At 48.5% G+C, this 19,440-nt stretch overlaps 1 protein-coding gene across 5 annotated transcripts in view; it reads left to right on the forward strand.

Moving 5' to 3' along the window:
• The first annotated feature begins 8,389 nt into the window (after positions 1-8,389).
• ARIH1 (ariadne RBR E3 ubiquitin protein ligase 1) overlaps positions 8,390-19,440 on the forward strand; it is a 64,876-nt gene continuing 53,825 nt past the window's right edge. For 3 of the 5 annotated variants that reach the window (XR_012589212.1, XR_012589211.1, XM_074601997.1), the window contains exon 1: positions 8,391-8,867. Coding sequence is in view for 2 of the 5 variants with exons in the window: in XM_074601997.1 (XP_074458098.1) it covers positions 8,508-8,867 (360 nt within the window). In the remaining 3 variants the exon portion in view is untranslated. Of the gene's footprint in view, positions 8,868-19,440 lie in introns of all 5 variants that reach the window. The other 2 variants (XR_012589210.1, XM_074601995.1) reach the window with 1 other exon arrangement.

Genomic DNA, 19,440 nt, shown 5'->3' on the forward strand with positions numbered 1-19,440 from the left:
GGGGCCGGGGCGGGCCGGCCTCGCCTGCTGCCACCTCCTCACGGTTCACCTCAGGCGGCGGTGCCTTTACCCGAGCAAGCACCTCTTGTAAATCACAAAACCTTTCGAGGGTCGGTTCTTCCCCAGCCCGCAAATTTCAAAGCCCAGCCGCCTTGCTCCCTGCCCGCCGAGGATGCCCTTGGGGAGTCTCAGCATCCCGCTTTGGGGTTTGAGGGGAAGATTAATGATTTAAAACATATATTTCACCTACAGCACTGTGACTGAACACATGCTTTGGATCCACCTTGGTTTTCGGCATCTTTTGTTGGTACCATGCATCTTTATGAATAATGGTGGGTGTCAATCAGCCCTTGCACAGGTTTACAGAGATTTTATACAGGTAGAGGGTGAAATACCGGTTGGGTTGTACAAAAAAAAGGATTTTGTCCCGTGGTGGGGCCTCATGCTGAAGTGTTGCAGAGATGTTTTCCACACAGGGTCTGGCTTTTGCAAGGAACCTCAGATGAACTCTATTTTGCCTCCTCCCTCCCAGCTCCGCGTTCCTCAGCAATCCCCAAGTCAAATAAGGACACTTAAGCCCAGGTCTTACCCACCTAATTGCCAGCACAACCCTACCAGCTCCTACATGGGAACCAACTCCATCAAATTATTAAAAAACTCTTATCCCAGCCCTCCCAAGCAAGCAGCAAAGCCGCCAGAAAACTGCAAGCTATCAGGACTGTTGAAAGACATGGAGAGCAAGCAGGAAATTAAATCATGGGAGAAAGCACAACAAGGGAGATGGAGATGGCCCCATCACACTAGCACGAGATTAAAAACCCACTTTTTGTGAGCAGGACACAACCACGGTCTAGTGGGGAATTTAAGGGATTGTCCCTCAGGTGAGCAGCAGAGGGAGAGCCAGGCGCACCAGGAAAATAAAAGCATTTTGCAGAAAAATCCTCAAGGAACTTACTGTCAAAGTTTACAAAAGCACCAGCACAAAGCTGGGGACTGGTGGTGAAAGGAGAAGAGCTGGGAGGACATGGGGGGGGCGGTTCAGAGGGATGGAAAAAGGTGCCCACCAGGGGTGAGAGAGCCTGTGAGCTACCAGTGAAGGTTTTGGGGGTGTCATGGAGGTGGAGAAGTCATGGGGATGCTGAGCAGCAGGAGGGGATCACAGTTAGGTTTGGGTCTAAACAGAATTGTGGGAAATTAATGAGATTAGTGCAAATGGATAGGGGATTTCAGGTGGGAGAAGGCAGGGAGGGGGATGAGGATCACACATAGATGGGGGAGCTGGGCTCCAGCAAGATTGGGGTCAGACAGAGCCAGCTAGTATTGCCACGAGCTTAACACCTCCATAGTGCTGCATCCTTCTTCCATAACCCTGTAAAGCAGCAAAGACCACCCATCCACCTAAGGGAAGGTGAGCCAGGACCTAGGATGGGCACAACATGGGCCAGGCAACAACCTTATCAGCCAGGCATGGTGGTGGCAGTAACAGGGTCCATCAGCCAATCAGGTGTCATCTGGCAAAAGCAAGGCACCAAGATAAGTCCAAGATCAATCTGGGAAAGCCTCAAAGCAGATGGATCTCCAGGACAGCTCAGAAAAGAGGTGGCTGCCCAGACCTCAGCTTAAAATGAAGTTCCTGGAGCAATGGGTCATCGGTGGAGGTCCCAGGTGAGGCTGGTTGGGACAATTAAAGCGTGTTGGTGCCCCCAGGCTCCTGACAATCCTCACTAGTCACTTGTTTTCCCTATGGGGAGGACCCCAATTCAGTACAACGGCACGTGCCAGGCTGCTTCCTCATGATTCTTCCAACTCCAGTGCTGTTGCTGCAGGATATTGGCCCGTCTCTGTCTGCATCACATGGCAAGAAGTGGCGTGGAGAAGGATGCCTATATTCCAACCTGCCTTGGACCTCTGGGAAAATGGCCCCCATCATTCTTTGTGTTCAGTTTTTCCTCTGCTCGTCTCAGGGCTGTTGTTGGGCTACAGGCAGCTTCTGTGGTCTTGAACAGGGTTTGTTGCCTTCCACCATGCAAACCTCTGAAGCACCAGCTGTTCCTACTGCTTTTCCAACAGCATCAATTGATTCCAGTATCTCTGGACTTTTCCTCAAGTAGCTTCACTGTATTAAAATTGCAGGGGAAGAAAAAAAAACAACAACAGCAACCAAAACCAAGACAGTTTGTTGCTGTGTCACTTCAGGCAATGTCAGCAGCGTCGGCAAGACTGTGCTTCCCAGAGTGTGAGATCGAAATGCAAAAGTGCCCTGGCCTGAAGCAAATCCTTATTTCAGTTTGGGGGGTGGGGTGGCGTGTTCACCACACTTATGTAAAGCGTTGTGATCATAGCTTTCAGTCCAAATATTCAAGCTTTTCTATGGATTCTGTTGTTGTTGCTATTTTAAGGGACCTGATGTCTCCGGGGGATGACTCAGAGAAGTTCATCTGTAGCTGGCCAGCATTAATCTAGACTAGCAGTCTGATTCAGGAATGCATTTTTATGTAAGAAAACTGTTTAAGCATGTGCTTAACTTTGGAGCTTGCCTGAAAGAAACTGGTTTACATGCTGTCCTGCATCAGGCGTGGAGCAGCGGTAGCCAGAAGTTGCCGATGCTCTTCAGTATCTCTTCAATAGACCAGCTCATGGCCTGGGAGCATTTCTCCAGGGTGATATGTCCACCTGGGAAGTTTGGCCTCTTCAAGGCTAGTTCAGCAAGGAACAAGCAGGGAGTAAATGGGGAGACACGAGGTTCAGAGCTTACCTGTCCTTCCCACTGCACCTCTGCTTGCCCTCACCCAGATCACCAGCCCCACAGCAGGAACGTACCAGCTCAGAGGCACTTTACTGTCCATGCAGAGGGTTAAGCTGGGCGCTGAAAACATCACACTGGCCTCGCCAGATGATACCCATTGCAGAAGTGCCTGCAAACTGCCTTTTCTCTTTTCTTTGACTGCAAGAGCTGGAAGCCAAGTTGCTGGGGGACTCAGCAGAAAACTGTGCTGCACCCGGGCTCTGCTGGATTACCTGCTTACTACCAATAATGAATTTGGTAGAAATCCAAATTCACTATTCTGCCATCAATTGTTATAAAATCAGGCCGGTGTCACACTTGGGTCTTTCTGGTTTGTTCGCCTTCAGGGTATGAAGGTGTCCTTTGGGCCGTTGGTGCAGTTCCTTGTTCTGCAACATTTTTTTAAGATATAAACCCACTTATTATGCTGCCTAACTCGCTGTAACGTTAGCTGCTTCTGCATTTAATCAGAAGGGCATTTTGCATACAGATTCCTTGGCGGGTGAGAAGCATATGAGCCGGTGAAAGGGGAACGAAGGAAGCTGTTTATGGAGACCTTCACAGAGCATGAGTCTTCTGTTTGCTTTGCTCTTCGAGGCAAACACTGTCTGAGCACACTCGCTCCTGAATGAAGCCAGCTCCCAGGCCATGGGACCTGCTGGTGGTGTGGCTGGAAGAGGGCTTTGGAAAACACAGATCATCTTCTGGAAACACCTGCAACTGCCTGTAGTCCTCCGGCTTGAATTTTGACATCTCAGAAGCTTTTTGGGCAAATTTACTCTCTCCATTTGCTTGTTTACCTCCCCTTTCATCCTTGGTAAAATAAATACGGTATTTGGATTGCAACTGGGAGAGTTGCAGACATGCATTTGTTTAAGTGACCTAACCTGTGGTGGTGGTCCGGGAGGAGTAAAGGTTGGCAAGTGATGGGTCTTTGCGGGTGTGAACCCTCCTGTTGCACATCTCTGTGTTTCAGGGATGATATTGCTCAGCGCGGTGTCACGTAAGCGCTGGCAGGGAACAAGCCATCTGCACGAGTTGATGCTGATGTATCTGCTGTTCCAGCTCATGGCTGCTCCATGCAGATGGAGCATATGCTCTACTGGAGGTGGGATGACAAGGACACATTTCCTCCTTTGCGGTGACATCGCTCATCTCAGAGTGACTCCCCTGAAGTTCGCTGCGGACCTGGGCACACCAAGCAGCAGCGGCAGGCCACCAGCCTTGCTGCGCTGTGACCTGAGCTGAGGCTTTCTACCGAAACCAAACTGAGTGTTGTAGGAGGACGGGTGAGTCTCCCAGCCTCTGCCCGCTCTGCCAGAGATACCCCACCCCAAGGGAGTGGTGGAGGAGAAGCAGTGTCCTGCTGAGCCCCAGCGCTGCAGAGGCAGAGGTACCAGCACCCATCTCATCGAGCCCTGGGGGTGCTTGCATTTAAACACCAGCAAGAGCCAGGAGAGACGACTGGTGGAGCTTCAGCATGTGCACAAAGAAGATCCTAAACAAGAGCTGACCCTAAATTCACATCCAGGGTATTTTCACCAGCCAGATCCTTCACTAACAGCTCAGCTCCTCCACGCTTTCGGGGGCTGAAGCAGGCTGGCGTGCAGCATGCTGCTTTCAGAGCCACAAGCACGTATCCCAGCAAAGCACAGGATGACTCGTTTTCATATCTCTGCATTTCCACCTTGACCACCGCCTATCACGCTAGATGCTGCCATCGAACGGTTTAGCAGATGCACGTGGTAAATGAATTTCTCAGCACAGATGGAGTTGAGCAGAAGGGACCTCTTCAGAAGGGAGAGCGCATGTAAGGGGAGCAAGGCCTGGGAGATGGAGAGCGAGGAGGCAGGAGCAGGTCTCAGCAAGGAGGAATATTTCAACAATTATGAACTTAAAAGCAGAGTTTAAGGCAAAAAGCTTGAGGTGAGATGTGTTAATCAGTCTGAAAGATTTGGGTTCTTGACTCGAGCTCAGCCTGCTGGTATTTGTGCTGTTGGTATTATTTGCAAAGTCTTTTTTCCTCTGGATTATCTCCAGCTCACAGAGCTTTGGGGTGGCTGAACAAACGGCAGTGATCCGAGGGACATCTCAGCCCACGCTCACGGTGGAGGCAGCCTAAATCAAACCCGAGGCACTGAGAAATCTCCCAGTGCAGGATCTCCCTGTGCCTCAGGTGTCAGAGGAGAAGGGCTGTTTCCGGAGATTGCGCCTGGCTCAAGGAGCGGTGGGGCAGGAGGGAGGTGCACCCTGAGCCCGTGGGTGAAGCTCTCAGGGCAGGAGCCTGGGGACAGCACTTTTGCAGCACTTTGGTATCACAAAACGGGGCTTCTCACAGAGAGATGCTGCAAGTGATTGTGGAGGCTGAGTATCTGTGGCTGCCGTCCCCAGCTGCTCTCAGTCATGGCTGTGGGGCTGAGCTGGGATCATTCAGATGCGTGGTGACAAACTCCTCATGCACAGAGGCCCCGCTCCCGTAAATCCTGTAAGCGGGTGCTTAACTTCACGGAGCAAGGTGATTGCGGTGCAATATTTTATTCTTGTCAGCTTCAGTGTTAGCAGTTACTAGAATCACTTGGGTAATTAAGCTCTTGCATGAATAAAATGAGAAAGTGCCAGGTGCCTATGGATCTAAATAATTTTTCAGAGTGGGTAGAAGAGCGGTTCTCAACTTTCCTTGGTAGCTGGAGCCCGAAAATCCCCAGAGGCAGTGCAGATCCCCGAGGGATGAGCTGAAGGCTTTTCTGGGGTACCTTTTGCCAACCATCTACAAGGAGCCGGTGGGTACCCAGGGCTCCATACGTGTCTGTTGGGTTGGGAAATTTGTAACAAAAGGAAGACCTTTTGCAAAGGGCATGGCTAAAATTTCGTACCAAAGAGTCTTTTTGAGATGTATTAGTGTTTTAGCTGAGGGGTAACCGGCAGCAAAGATAATCCTTGTCTTGTAGCGGAAGAAGATAAGGCTGGAACTGTAGGAGGACAACCGCATTCCCATGTTTGTGGGATGGCATGGGGAAGATCCCATCGCTGTTTATAAATGTTTATTACGGGGATTATATGAGGAAGGGAAACAGCTGGAGGTTTAAATGTGCTTATAAATAAGTGTCTGTGCTCTGTGCTACAGAAGGGCAGCTCGTCCCCGTGTGTTTTGGAGGGCTTTGCGAGGCGGCGGCTGTAGCTCGGCGTCTGAAGCTCCTGGGGCAGGGCTTTGCGCCGAGGCCCCGCAGCTCTGCAGCTTCGGCAGGGGCCAGGAGGGGGCGGCGGGGAGGCGCTCGGATACCGGCGGCAGGGATGCCGGGGGGCACCGGGGGACGGCGGGGAGAAACGCCTTACCTAACGCACCGCTAACCCCGTCCCGGAGGGGGAGGTCACCGCCGGAGAGGGGCTGGACCCGGTTTTGAGTCCAAGCACAGGCTCTGGGAAGCTGCAAAGCTCCCATAAAGCAAAACCCCACTGCCCGGTCAACGCCACCTTGGTGGGCATCTGCTGTGCCATGCCTGCTCGTGTGTTGGCAAGAAGGTGGGCATGCCACCAGGTGGGCAGGACAGGGTCAGCACAGAGCCCCTGGGGGGACACACACAGTCCCCCACCCCAGGGACAAAGTGTAGGGTGAGGAGCTGGGGCTACCAACTGAGCCCCCGAGGCTCGAGAGCGTCCAGCTGGCATGTCCGAGGCTGAACAAAGCCAGAGCTATTTATATTTAGATTTATGTAGGGCAGGATGATTAATGCGCGGGCCTTTGCCATTCCAAATAAGTAGGGTAATTAGGGAACTGGCTTTATTTACTAGGTAGCTTGGCGTGAGGTGGCCTGCGTGCCCAGCCCATGCCCCCCCATGCTGCTCCTGACCTGGGCAGAGCAGTGCTCGGGGACCATGGGCTGTCCCCGGCTGTGGGCCGGGGACAGCTTTGCACGACAGCTGTTTGGGGAGGACAGCAGGCGATGGCAAATGTAGCGAGCTCGCTGGAAGCAGCTGTAATTTTGTGAAACACCCGGAACTGCCTGTGTGTCTGAAGATGCAGACTGGTACCCAGCGAGGTTTCCAGAGGCATCTACCCAGGACGTCGGACGCTTAATCTACTTGGAAGCCCAAGGGCACCTGCCTGCGTCACCCTGAGCTTAAACTTGCGTCGTTGTCACACTCTCCATGCTCCAGCAGGAAACAAACACCATTTTGGAGGCGGCTTCTAATTTTCTGCCTGTTTCACAAGGTATTTGTATTGAAGCAGGAACAGGAAGCAGGATCCCGCTGCACCAAACACAAAGTGCCGTGGTGACTCCCATCCCAAAGAGCTGACGAAACTTGTCACACCTATGACGCATAATGCCAGGCTGAGTCTCCTCTGGCTCCTCCGGGCGTGGGGGCATCTTCATCCGGGTGGAGCAGGTGAATAATGTCACCACATCACAACGGCCCTGCTTCACCCCCGGGAAGAAATGATTCCCTGGGGCATGAGGAAGGGGAGGATTAGTGCCGGTGAAGAAGGTGGCCCTGGAGCCCTCCCAGGGCTGTGCCGGCTTCTTGTCTGCAGTGCATAGCAGCGGAGGGTTTGGTATCAGCCAGCTCTCCTCTGGGCCAGGCTGCTGCCTTGTTTCCAAGCCAACCAGAGTCCCTCACGCTCCCCAAACGGCTGCGAACAATAAGCCCAGCTTGCCTCCTCCATACCAGGCTGAGCATGGCTGATGCTGGAGGCAGAGCTGCCCCGGCCAGGCCACTGCGATGGCAGGGAAAGCTGAGGCGAAGGGTGCTCAGCCCCTTGCAGCACCCTGACGTCCGCCCTGCCCTTCGCCGCCAGCGGCTTGGTGTCCAAGCGAGAGGCCCCGTCGGGGATGAGGCCACCTGGGAATGGTGCTGGCCCCACGTCTCGCCGATGGCAGGTTCAGCCCCAGCCATCTGTGGGAGGCAAGAAGGTCTGTCCGTGGTCTGGTGATGAAGCCGCTCGTGTATTCTTAGCCCCACAAAATGCCAAATTAACAGAGAAGAAAGGGAATCAAGCCTGGCACCACTGTGAAAAACTGATATGACTGTCTCCGCTGACCAGAAGGCAGAGCTGGAGTTCAGAGAGGCTACCCAGCAGGGCTGGGGTCCCCTCCGGGGATAGCAGGCACATGTTTATCCTATGGTTTCACATGAACTTTTGCCTGGAGGGTCTCGGGGCAATTTTAGTATGATTTTGAGGCAGAACAACCTATTTTCCCTCACATGTCCCTCACAAGTTGCTCCCCACGAGCTTTGCACCACTCCTTACACTGAGGCAGCACTCCTTACAGCTGACAGAAGCCCTCAGGAGGGCTCTGCGCCCCCGAACCTCCACCACAGGCCCCCGCCACCCCGTGGCGCCCAGACGCGGGTCGGTAGCAGGGGGGGACCCGTTACCGGGTACCCGCTACCGGGTACCCGCTACCCGGTAAAGCCAGTAAACTGCCCCCGCTCCCCTCCTCCTGCCACACTCAACATGGCGCCGCGCCGCACTCAAGATGGCGCCGGCGGGGTGACGGCGAGTCGCGCACTCAAGATGGCTCCCGGCGCGGCGGAGGGGAGATGGCGGCGGCGGCGGCGCACGCGCGGCGCCCCGCGCGTCACGCGGCGCGGCGTGACGTGCCGTGCGTGCGCGGCGCGCGGTGACGGAGCGGGTCGGCCGCGTCCCTTTGTTGGCGGCGGCTGAGGCGCGGTGGGGCCGGCGGGGGCCCGCCGCCACCGCCGCTTCTTCAGCGCCCTCGCCATGGACTCGGACGAGGGTTACAACTACGAGTTCGACGAGGACGAGGAGTGCAGCGAGGACAGCGGCGCGGAGGAGGACGAGGAGGAGGACGAGCCCGACGATAACCTGGACCTGGGCGAGGTGGAGCTGGTGGAGCCCGGGCTGCGCGTCGGCGGGGAGCGCGACGGGCTGTTGGGCGGTGAAACAGGAGGGCTGGGCCCCGGCGGCGGCGGCGGTGGAGGTGGCCTGGGCGGCGGGCCGGGCCCCGGCGGTGGCGGCGGCCCCGAGCAGGAGGAGGATTATCGCTACGAGGTGCTGACGGCCGAGCAGATTCTGCAGCACATGGTGGAGTGCATCCGCGAGGTCAACGAGGTCATCCAGGTGAGACCCCCCCCCCTCCCGGCACCGGGACCCCGGGGTGGGAAACGACACGGGGAGAGGAGGAGGGAGGCCCGCGCCGCCAACGGGCCTCGCCGCCAACGGGCCTTGCCTGAGGGACGCCGGACCCGGCCCCCCTGCGGCCTAAACCGCCCCCGTCAGGCTCAGAGGGAGCCTCTCGCCCCGTCTCGGGGGGAGAAGGGGGGTCCTCGGCACCCCCTTCCCCCGGGGAGGCCCTTCGGGGCAGGCCGGGAGCTTGCTTCCTGCCGTGGAAGCGTCGGGAAGGAGGCCCAGGGCTTTAAAAGGGCTCCTCGTTCTTTGTGTGGTTTCCAGGGAACCCGTGTGTTGCTTTTCTCCCTCTCTGTCCTCACGCTGGCTGGGCGGGGGGGCGGTTTGAGCCCCTGCGGTTCCTCGGGAAAGCCGGTGGGTCCATGGCGAGCTCTGGAATTCGACGAGAGGCAGTCCAGGCACCACTCTGGTTTTGCTGCCTTCTCCCTTCCCTTCCCCCCTCACCACATACAAACATGCTCCTGCTCACGGAGCTGAACCTCGTCGTGTTCGTTTCCAGCACAGACCAGGAGGGATTCGAGCAATCGCTTCCAAACGATAACTTTTTTTACCCCCAGTCTTTAAGTGTGCTGCTTAAAAATTGAAATCGAGTTCAAAACAACGTTTACTGTCTTCAGATGAAAATATCTGAGTCTTATTTGTTGGCTCTTGAGCTTTTGGAAAATACTAAGCCACTGGTACTGTTTCGCATCCCTTTTAAATGTTTATGGCGAGGTTTTGCTCCAGCTCACCATAAAGTTTCCGATGCTGTTCCCTTTTTCTGTAGGTGACCAGAGCGCGTGGGTTTTCTTTTGTTCCCGTTTACTTGATATTTTTCGGGTTATAGCAAGTAAATACAAAATATTTCTCCTTTTCCAATACACAAACAGGAATACTGTGAGAAAGTGAAATCTATGGATATTAAATATTGAAGGACACACGGTGCCCAGAAAGCAGTTGTTTTGCTAGCTGTGTGTACTTCCAGCATTGATAAATCCATTTAAATACGAGATACTTGAGAGAATGCTTTTGCCCAACTATTCTGTGCTTTACAGTCTCTATAACAGCAGCTTTCAAGTGTTGCTTTATGTGCTGTAAACCCACTAGTTTATATGGTGCTTGATGCAAACAGCTGTAAAAGTATTTGCTTACTAAATTAGTGAAGGGCATTTCTTAAGTCAAATTAAAGTTTATGACTTTAATAATAGTGCTGTACGTGTAAAGCTGAATAAAGGAGTCTGTCTAGATTAGCTGATTACCCTGCAGTTAAAGAAGATCTCATGGTTAAGTACGGATGTTTCTTTGCTACCAGTTATTGATCCTCATATAGGGAGGAAAACAAATGGCAAGTAGGCGTGCAAACAATTGGTAACTTAAAGTTTTTACTCTTTGAAGTACCGATTAAAGTGGTGAGTCTGTATTTAATGACTAAAACCGTGAAAATCATGATCCCTACTGATTGTATTGAACAGCTTCTACCATTTGTCCTTTCTTTGCATAAGCCAAGTGGTGGAAAAGTTCCTGCCAGTGAGGAGTAGTGAGTATTGCTGCTCGTGCATTTTCCAGACCTGGTGGCACGGTGGACTTGCCTACATGTTCTTCATGAAGTGATTTCTTAGCCGAAGTCCTGTTTTCTGGTCTTTGCATTTTCCCCCCCTGCTTTTTTTACTGCCCTTGAGCTGTATGACTTGTGTGCTTGACCTCTGAGTTGCAGAACTAGTGGAGAGAAGTCGATATAGATCGGGAGATCCCTCTCCTGCTCCTGTACCTGAGGTGGTGGTGGGAGGCCTGACCCTGCTGTGGACTTGGCTGCGTTGGGCTCTGCAGAAACCTTGCAAACCACCTACACAGAACCACTGTGTCTGCTGCCTATGCTTTAGTTCCTTGTGTTAGGTTTGCAGTAGTTATTCGTGGTTTAACAGAGCAGAGTGCAGAAAGCCAGTTTCTTCAGAATGTCATGGGTAAACTCAGGATCTGAAATCAGCTTATGCCCTGGAATGTGTTAGAAGAGGGTAGGAAAACATTCAGTTGCTCTGAATTGCTTTTAAATGCCAGCTTGCTGCCATCAGATTTCTAGTCTGTTCAGAGGTAAGTGAACTGAATTCAGTTGATGCCTCAGTATTTGCTCATCCCAGCTTCTGTTGCTGGTGGTGAAATCTTCCAGGGCTCTGTTCTGTTTATTTCCTTGCTTTTGGCGCCCAACCAGGATTGCTGTTGCTGCTTTTCTGGTTCAGTAAACCTTTTCTGGAGTCACATTGGCTCAGGATCCTGCTGCGGATCCTCGGTTGCAGTGCTGTGATTCACTTGTTCCAGTTGAGTACTGGATGGCTTTGGTCTCTGTGTATCTACGTTGGGTTTGTGGTCTCGAAGGATGATGGCTGCAGGCACATTTCTTAGTGCTTGGGAACTTGTTTGTTCAAGTGAGGATGTAACGCAGAGGTACCCTGTGCCCAGAAACTTCAGCTGTAGGTCTTGTACCCTCTAATCAGCGAAGTTACTGTTTTCTGATCAGAAGCAATGTATAAATAGGGTTTCATTTTTTCAGTTGATCATCTTTGCAGCAGCAGTGAAAGGAAAAGGTATCAGTGAGCCACGAAGTGCCTGCAAGGAGATATCTGAGCCACGGCAGGTATAACTGTCCGTATTAAATGGCCTTTGTCCGTATTAAAACACTGCATTTGAACAGTCTTTTAGCTGATAGTAATAGTGATTGAAGGGACTGAACGAAATTTATTCTCCCATCCATTTTATTCATTTCCAAATACACGTTGTATAAGAAAGACACGAGCTTCTCAGGACAGGGATTTGATCTGCCGAAGACTTTGCAGAAGTAGTAGCTAACTTGTGGTGAATTTACTGGTTAGAGAGCCTGTAATTCACCCTGTAGCGTGTACTGGGCTCTTGAAGATTGCCACTCAGCACCAAGCTGTTACTTTTTTTATCGCTTGGTCTTCTAAGACCACTGAACTTGCAGTGAATGAATGACTCAAATATTCATAATGTTTTGTGTTTACTCTTTCTTGTCTGTGCATAAGCAGGATTTCAGGTGTTTAATGTTGATTTTTGCAAAGCATTTAGCGTTTATGCTCATAATCTGGTTTGACTCTGTACTGCACAACAAGAATTCTCTTTCCTCTTTGAATGCAAAAATAGGGGTATGAATAAGTCCCTTAACCTTGTGCTGTCCATTGTCTGAGGTAGGGTTTAAAAGTCACAGCCCAGAGTATCACTTCTGTTATATCACTATAATTACATGGAGAATCATTTGACATGTTATTTTGAGTTGTAGTTGTTAAAGTAAACAGACAGATTTCTGGTGGTTTTCCAACCACTGGCAAAATAACTTGCCGAGTAACTGTAAAAACCTAGACACAGGGTTGGTGTTGAACAAAAGGCTTTCTCCTCTCAAAGGCGTTTTCCGACAGTTGAACATCTTCCCCCATATTCTTCCTCTCTGAACTTTTGTCCAAATAATTTTCTGCCATCGTGATGTCTCTTTTATATGGGATTGCTATTTCCATCTTTGCTGTAGATTTTCTGAAAACAAACTTGAAAAATGTTTAGAATAGAATGTTTATTTCTACTCTGAATAGAGCATGTGATGATCTGTGTGTCTCTGGCCCAGTGTTCCCCTTGCCTTGTTGCAAGCTTGTGCCATTTCAGTATTTCTAAGTTCGGCTCGCTTCCCCTTTTCCGTCGCCTTTTTCTGGAGCATTCCAATGACATCATTGTGATGTCACTGACCATATTCCTTCTTTCTGCACTTTGTAATGGCGAGGCATTGAAAATACTGGCGTGGAGCTCTGAGGTGGCTGATGTTTTAAAACATGCAGAAAAGGGAGTTGAGCTTCTCTTTTTTTCTTTCCCCACCCTGCAGCAGGGAGCAGGATCCTGGATGCGGAGGTTGTGAGCGTGTCGAGCTTCAAACCTGGACTTTCTCTGGAAGGAGGTGGCATCACTGCATCCAAGAAAAGTTAATCTAGCTCAAAAATACCTTTTCTCTTTACTGTAGCGTTTAACATAAGGTTCCTCAGAGCAGAACAGGTAACGTGCAACATCACAGCGTTTGTACTGAATGTTGGTTTCTCGTTTAGATGACAAAGCTGGATGGCTTCTTTGTAAGTAAGGTCAGGCCCTAGCTGGGTAAAAGCTTTGCCGTTAAAATAAGCCAAAACCCCAGGCCACTCCTAAGTTACAATGCTGTATTTGTTAAATCTGTTGAGGAGTGGCATTTTGGAGAGGCCGGCGGAGCCGAGGCAGTGCAGATATCCCCCAGAATGCTGCAGCTCTGCCCTTAAATAGCGCTCTGTTACAGCAAGTGCGAACCCATTGTTGCTTGGCAAAAGGGGTCTTATTAAACAGTGGCTTTGGACAAAAAGTACTAATTTCCAGTCGTAACTCAGGAAATTTCCCCACTGCTGGTGTAATTCTGTGCTATGGGCAGTGTGTCCCAAATGCATTGTCTGAAATAGGAATGGCTTCCCAGTGAGCAGTGGGAATTGCTGCTGTCATACGGGGTCGTGCTTAAAACTGTATTTAATGTTAGAGATGACATCTTGAAGACTCGGAGTACTTGAAGCTGCTTGACAAGCATTAGGTAGGAGTCTGTGGGCGGCAGCACTTCAGGCTGATGCTTCTTGCATTCGGGTCCCCTTGTGCTCCCTGCATGAGGTGGATCTGCAAGCCTCTAACTTATTGTGTGGTTACTTATTTGATAATAATATTCTTGGTGGGGCCCTAAATGTTATGATGCTGGAAGGAAATGCTTTGTTAAACTTTGTGTTTCTGTCATGTGGCTTTTATAAGGTGTTTCATTACAGTAGGAATGCATTTAATATTTCCAAGGAATGGAGTAAACTTTTCTGTGACAACGCATTCCTGAGATCTCCTATAAGCGATCGCTGCAAGGCTTTTGGAAATGACATCGTATCTGTTCCCTGGCTGCCAAGACATATAATTCTGAATATAATAGACTGGTTGTTTTTTTTTTTAAATTATTATAAATTTCAGCGTTACCATGTAGAAAAGTCGTGTTCTATCTGTTATGTCTCCAGGGTAATTTAAACTTTGTACTTAAATGACCCATTTGCTCAGTGCTTTAGATTTCTGTTAGGCCAAATGTAAATCTCATAGCTGGCCATGAGTAAAAAAAAAAAAAAAAGTGATGCTGGTTTCTTTTGTCTCAACATAATTTTGCAAAAATCACAACACGGCAGCCTTGTCTCAGGGGCCTTGCGGATGCAGATGGGGACTGGTATGCATTGGGGAAGTTTTCAAAGTGAAACTGAAAACACTCTTTTGGTTTTTTACCTTCTCTTAAACATTTGTTTCAGAAAGTGAGAAACAAAATAGTAAATACAGTTATTGCTATTCCCTGTGGGTTTCATTTTAGCAAGCAGGACCATACTTGCTATGCAAAGTAGAAGTAGTATTTCTGCTATAAATTGGTAACTGGTGTGCCACAGAGAAGTCATAATTGAGACTGGAGCATTTGTGGTCCTTGATGTGAAACAATAACTGTTTCTGGATGTTAAAAGCATAGTTAAAAATGAAATTATGGCTTATACTTTTATACTTGTCTCAAGCTCTGACTCTTTAGTTTTAGCCTTGCATGAGTCAAAGTTCATAATAGGAAATAAAACTCAAACCTCCGATGCTCTTTGTGTTCCTGTGATGTGATGTAGAAGTACAGGGCAGTCCAGTGTCTATTCAGAAATATTTCCCATTTCTTGCTTAGCACTGTTTGGCAAGCAACATTAAATTTAGGAGCATGGTGCACAGAATTTCAGTTTGATAGTCTCTGCTTCTTGTGATTAAAACTGAGGCCTAGAAGAATTCAGCATTTGTTCAAAGTGATGCTGTTCACTTGTAAGTTAAGGGTATCTCCCTGTACAGCACCTCCCCAGGTGTCCTTGGCACCTGTTGAATTGTTTTCAGTTTTCTATTTTGAAAATAACCACTCTTCCCCTTTACTCCATGAATGAGATAAACAAGAATGTGGTTCTGCTGTTCGGTGTCAGGTGTAATAGAGCAATTCAAGGAAGTGATTGTTAAACTCCAAACTGCATTTGTGTTATAATAGTGAGCCAAGGTTTTCATACAGAAATAATTTGTAGTAGCCTTTTCTTTCTGGAGAACGTAGCTGCTTGTTCCTCTGCTTGGGAAAGGCTGTTTTGAATGGTTGGTAACAGTGAAAAGAATCCAAAATCTGTCATGAGAGCTGTCACTTCCCGTGGGGAAGTAACTGTGAAGGCTGAAAGTCCTCTCCCTGTGTTTCAGCCTGCAGCTTACCTGTTCGGGGTCATGCTTCCAGTCTTCTGGACTTCTATTACTTTTGGAGTTAAAGGGATCTAAAAATACTGCAAGTGATGTTTTGTTGTGTTTGTGGGTGGCTATGCTGTGTTATTGGCAGCCATAAAGAATGTTTGGAGGCTATTGCGTGTATATATAGGCATACAGTGCTGCTGAATTTCATGAAGTCATTCAGTAGCTTCGGCAATTGCAAGAAAATTGTAGCCTCATTTATTGTAAAACACACACGGAGGGTTTGTAGCTATTCAGTAATGCCAAATGGTGCGTTTGAGTGCAGCCCAGAATACAGATGCCTGCATGTTTGAGAGAGGCCTGACGAGCTCCTGGGGGATATCAGTGCAGGAGGCTCCAGCGTGATGAGGAAGTGACCGACTCTGCATGAGCTGGAGGAAAAGAAAACCCCTTTTTTAATTTGATAGTGAAAATTCTGCTAACATTTAAATATCTTCATCATCCTAGGTGTTTGCTGTTAAGAAGGTTGGAAAACTTTGAGTTTTTCTGGCCTGTGTTTGATTCCTTAGCTTGATTTTTAGCTTTTGATCTTGAGCTGTGATGGAAATACTGTTTAAATGAATGCTTTGAAAACTGCTGTTCGATGCTTCCTCAGTAGTTGAGTTTCACGTGTAACTTAGTTTGGTAGTGTTTGTACTTCACAAATTTTAGAATTTGAAATGTCCATATAACTACAAGCACTCTTTCAAAAGAAGTCCCTTGTTTACATGATGTTGCACTGCTGAGTAATTATTGTTGGAATTCAGAGTAGCTCATTGTGGTGAGGGTTCAAACCACTCTACGTACATAATGCTCAAATGCAGCTATCTGCGTCAAGTCTTTTGCCTGTTTTTAGAGACTGAGAACTTTAGCCAAATGTCAGGGATTGTTTCAGATCCGAAGTCTTATGTAGAAAACTTTCAACAGTATCAGAGTCACTTGGAACAAGGAAGAAGCTAATAAACCGTATAAATACTTCTCAAAATAAATTTGCTTCTTCCCTTTGTAGCTTAGCCGCCTGCTTCTGCACATGTTGGCTTACTTTGTGCAAGCGTGCTGGCCATCGTGGTGCCTTTTGGCATTGCCACTGGTCTTGACAAGCTGTTTTGGTCAGTGTTAGAGAGCTGCAGGGGCACGTAGTTGGTAGGCATTGCCACTGCCTAATAGAGAAGGAAAAAAACTCTGGAAGAACTGGGTTAGGAGGGATACGTGCAGCCCTTTGGTGTCCTCCCTTTGGACAAGCGTGAAGCCCAGACAGCTTCGGTGGCAAGCACTGCTTCTCCGTGACCGTGTTATGGAGTATGGCTCCCCTTGTTGCCAGGCTCCAGCATGTCTGTGCGATGGCAAAAGGTTGTATTCCTCTGGATATATTGGGAAGAGGAACCAAATACTGCTGCTGGGGACAGGGGAACAATTGAGAGCCCTGTGAGCAGGTGGTTCTTGGCCATAATCTAGGAGTAACTGGGCGGTGGTCTATGTACCTACCTAAAACTTGGCTTCTTCGCTTTCTGAGCTACTGATGGTTTCTAGCTGGTGCTCGCTTGTTCCTGCTGGCATATTAAGTTCTTTCCTTCCAGCCTTTTTTTAAAGCATTCTTGGCTTTGTATCTTCCTCGTTTTAAACTTTTACATCCCAGAGCACCTCTCGTTTCCAGGGACAAGCAGTGCAAGGATCCTGTCTTGGCCATCTGCTTCAAAGAACAGGTCTTCTGGGAAAGTACTCATGGCTGAAATGTAACGGTGTGAAGGAGAAAAGGTTTTTCTTATGACTTACTCGATTCTCTGCCTGACTTCCTGGTCTGAGGCCCCCTCCACACTCTGGGACACCATGAACGTGCCTTTACACATGGGGAAGGGTGCGTGTTAATTCACAGAAGATGAAGCTTTGATTGCTTTGTGATTTGAGGAATTTGGGAGCTGGAGGGAGGTAATCCCCAACGTTGGAAACTAAAGGTTTGGATATTTGCTTATTGCCTTTACAGCCCTTCAGAAAAATTGCCTGTGCTTGGTGGAGTGATATTTTGTGTGTTATTTCACCGGATGAGGGATACAGACTCTAAACTCTGTTTTCCAGTGGGTAAGTAGGAGTTCCTGCTTGGAAGGGTTCTGTTTGGGCACAGTTAAAGCCCTCTTGAAGTGGAGAACGTACACTAAAAACGTAGAACCAGCAGAATCAGTATAATTGCACCTGAAAATAGTCAACTGGCAAAATAACTGACTTTGGGTGTTAGTTCAAAGATTTATTTTTTTTAAACTTATGTCTGCCTATTCCTACTAAGGAGAAGGCATGAAGAGACTTTCTTCCAGGATAAAGAAATGTAAATTTTAAGTGGTTCTGAAGGTTTCCACTTCCTGCCTGGTATTAGTAAGCTAGGCCAGCCTCCAAAGGAGTGCGGTGAGTGAGCCCTGTGAGTGTACTAAGCTGGCAAGGTGCGTTTTGACCAGTTTACCTTAGCAAAACTTTTTCAGAGGCACAGAGGAAGTAACTGGTATTTGAGCAAGTCCATTATGTAAAAATCATGGCAGGACGCTTGATTTTACCATTCCTGTGCTGCTTTGTGTGTGTGGAAACTGGTGAAATAGTTACTGCGTAGTGAAGTACTTTGTTCCGGGTAACTTCCTTTTAGGGTTTCTCTTTGGTTTTTCTGAGCTAAGGCAGTACAGGCTGTTGTCGGTAGGCTCCCATTGCTGCTTGGCTTGAAAGAAACTCAAGCTTTAGGTTTCTTTGGGTATGTAATACTCATCCCAAACACTGCTTTTTGAGATTCAGGGGTGCGTAGGCACGTGCACCTGCAACTGAAATAGGGGCAGCTGTTTGCAGGGTCAAATAATGAATGGGATCAGTGAACTCTGATTAAACGTGCCTCCTCTCTACTCTTATCAGTCAGCCCACTGTTTGACCCTTGCTTTGCTCCATTTGCCGGAAGTGATGGTGGTTGAATTGCTCAACTCCGTACTGTCAGCAAAAGACATGCATTTGTGTCTACACCTGAAGACAATGCTTTCGTGGCCTGTTCTGGATGCATGTATAACTAAAGGTGCACATTTAACTTTTGAAAGAGCTCCGGGTAGTTTTTCAAAACTGTGATTCCCCTCTGCAGCTGGCAGCTTTGGATTGCTTGTGTTCTTGTGTCATAAAATACAAATGCAATCAGCATTCCTTTGTCTGGCAGATAGAAATGTGGAGAGGGATTAGGGGAAAACAGGAAAATTCACATAAGTAAACAGTTTCCCTTGCAGTGAGCTTTCCTGTGTGGGAAGAATAACTTCAGAATAAGTTAACTCCTAATAACCTCCATCCTAGTCAGGCTCAGGGATCTGAGAAACAGGGAGGTGGAAGGCATGGTTTGGAAAGAAGAGGAGTTAAGGACCTCTTCTGGGAAGATGGGAGACTGTGTGGGAGAGCCTTCTCTCGAGGAGGTAACCAAAGGAGAAACCTCCCAAGGCCTGCCAAGGTTGACTCCAGAGCAGGTGCTCAGAAGTGACGGAGCTTTGCTTGATGAGTATTAAAACTAGGCTGAACAGCAACTTTTAATTGAAAAGATAAGAAGAACACCCCAATGCTACGTTAGCAGCGTCATTTCTCTTCTGGGAGCTCTGGCAGGCTCTAGTAACCCCTGGCCGTAATTCCTTATCTTAAAGTGAAGAGTGAGGGTTCTCATTCTGCATTCCTCTTCACCTGAATAAGTGACCCCAGTAGATGTTGTTAATGGGAAGTTTGCTTTTGTGTGAAGTTGAAGGTCTTTGAGGTAGAACGCCATCTAGTATGCATACAGGAAAATAAAGTAACAATTTCTAAGTACTTTGAAGAGCTGATGAACAACTGTGTCTGATGTCTTTGTTTTGGTAGTTTGTTAATACTTCTGTGATGACTGAAAGGCTATCTGAGCAAATTGGGGTGGTATTCTGCAATTTATACATAGTTTATATATGCCTCAGCATGTTCTGTAATAACCCTTCACTTTATTTTACTTGGTAAAATGATGTGTTGGAAACTTCCTTATTTGTATTGTTAGGAGAGCTGAAATTAATACTTGAAAATGTACTCCGCTGTATTTTTATGTTGGCTGATGACAGTTGATAGATAGTAAATGCAAGTGTAGTTCTGTATAACAGCAAAGATAGAATATAATGTGATACAAGTCTTGGACTATTGCAGTTTAGGAAGTTAAGATGCTTTGCCTTCAACTGGGAATTCTGTATTGAGGTATGGAAATGGGTTCAGA

Source organism: Larus michahellis, chromosome 9 (genome assembly GCF_964199755.1).
Source record: "Larus michahellis chromosome 9, bLarMic1.1, whole genome shotgun sequence".
In the NCBI taxonomy this organism is placed as follows: domain Eukaryota; kingdom Metazoa; phylum Chordata; class Aves; order Charadriiformes; family Laridae; genus Larus; species Larus michahellis.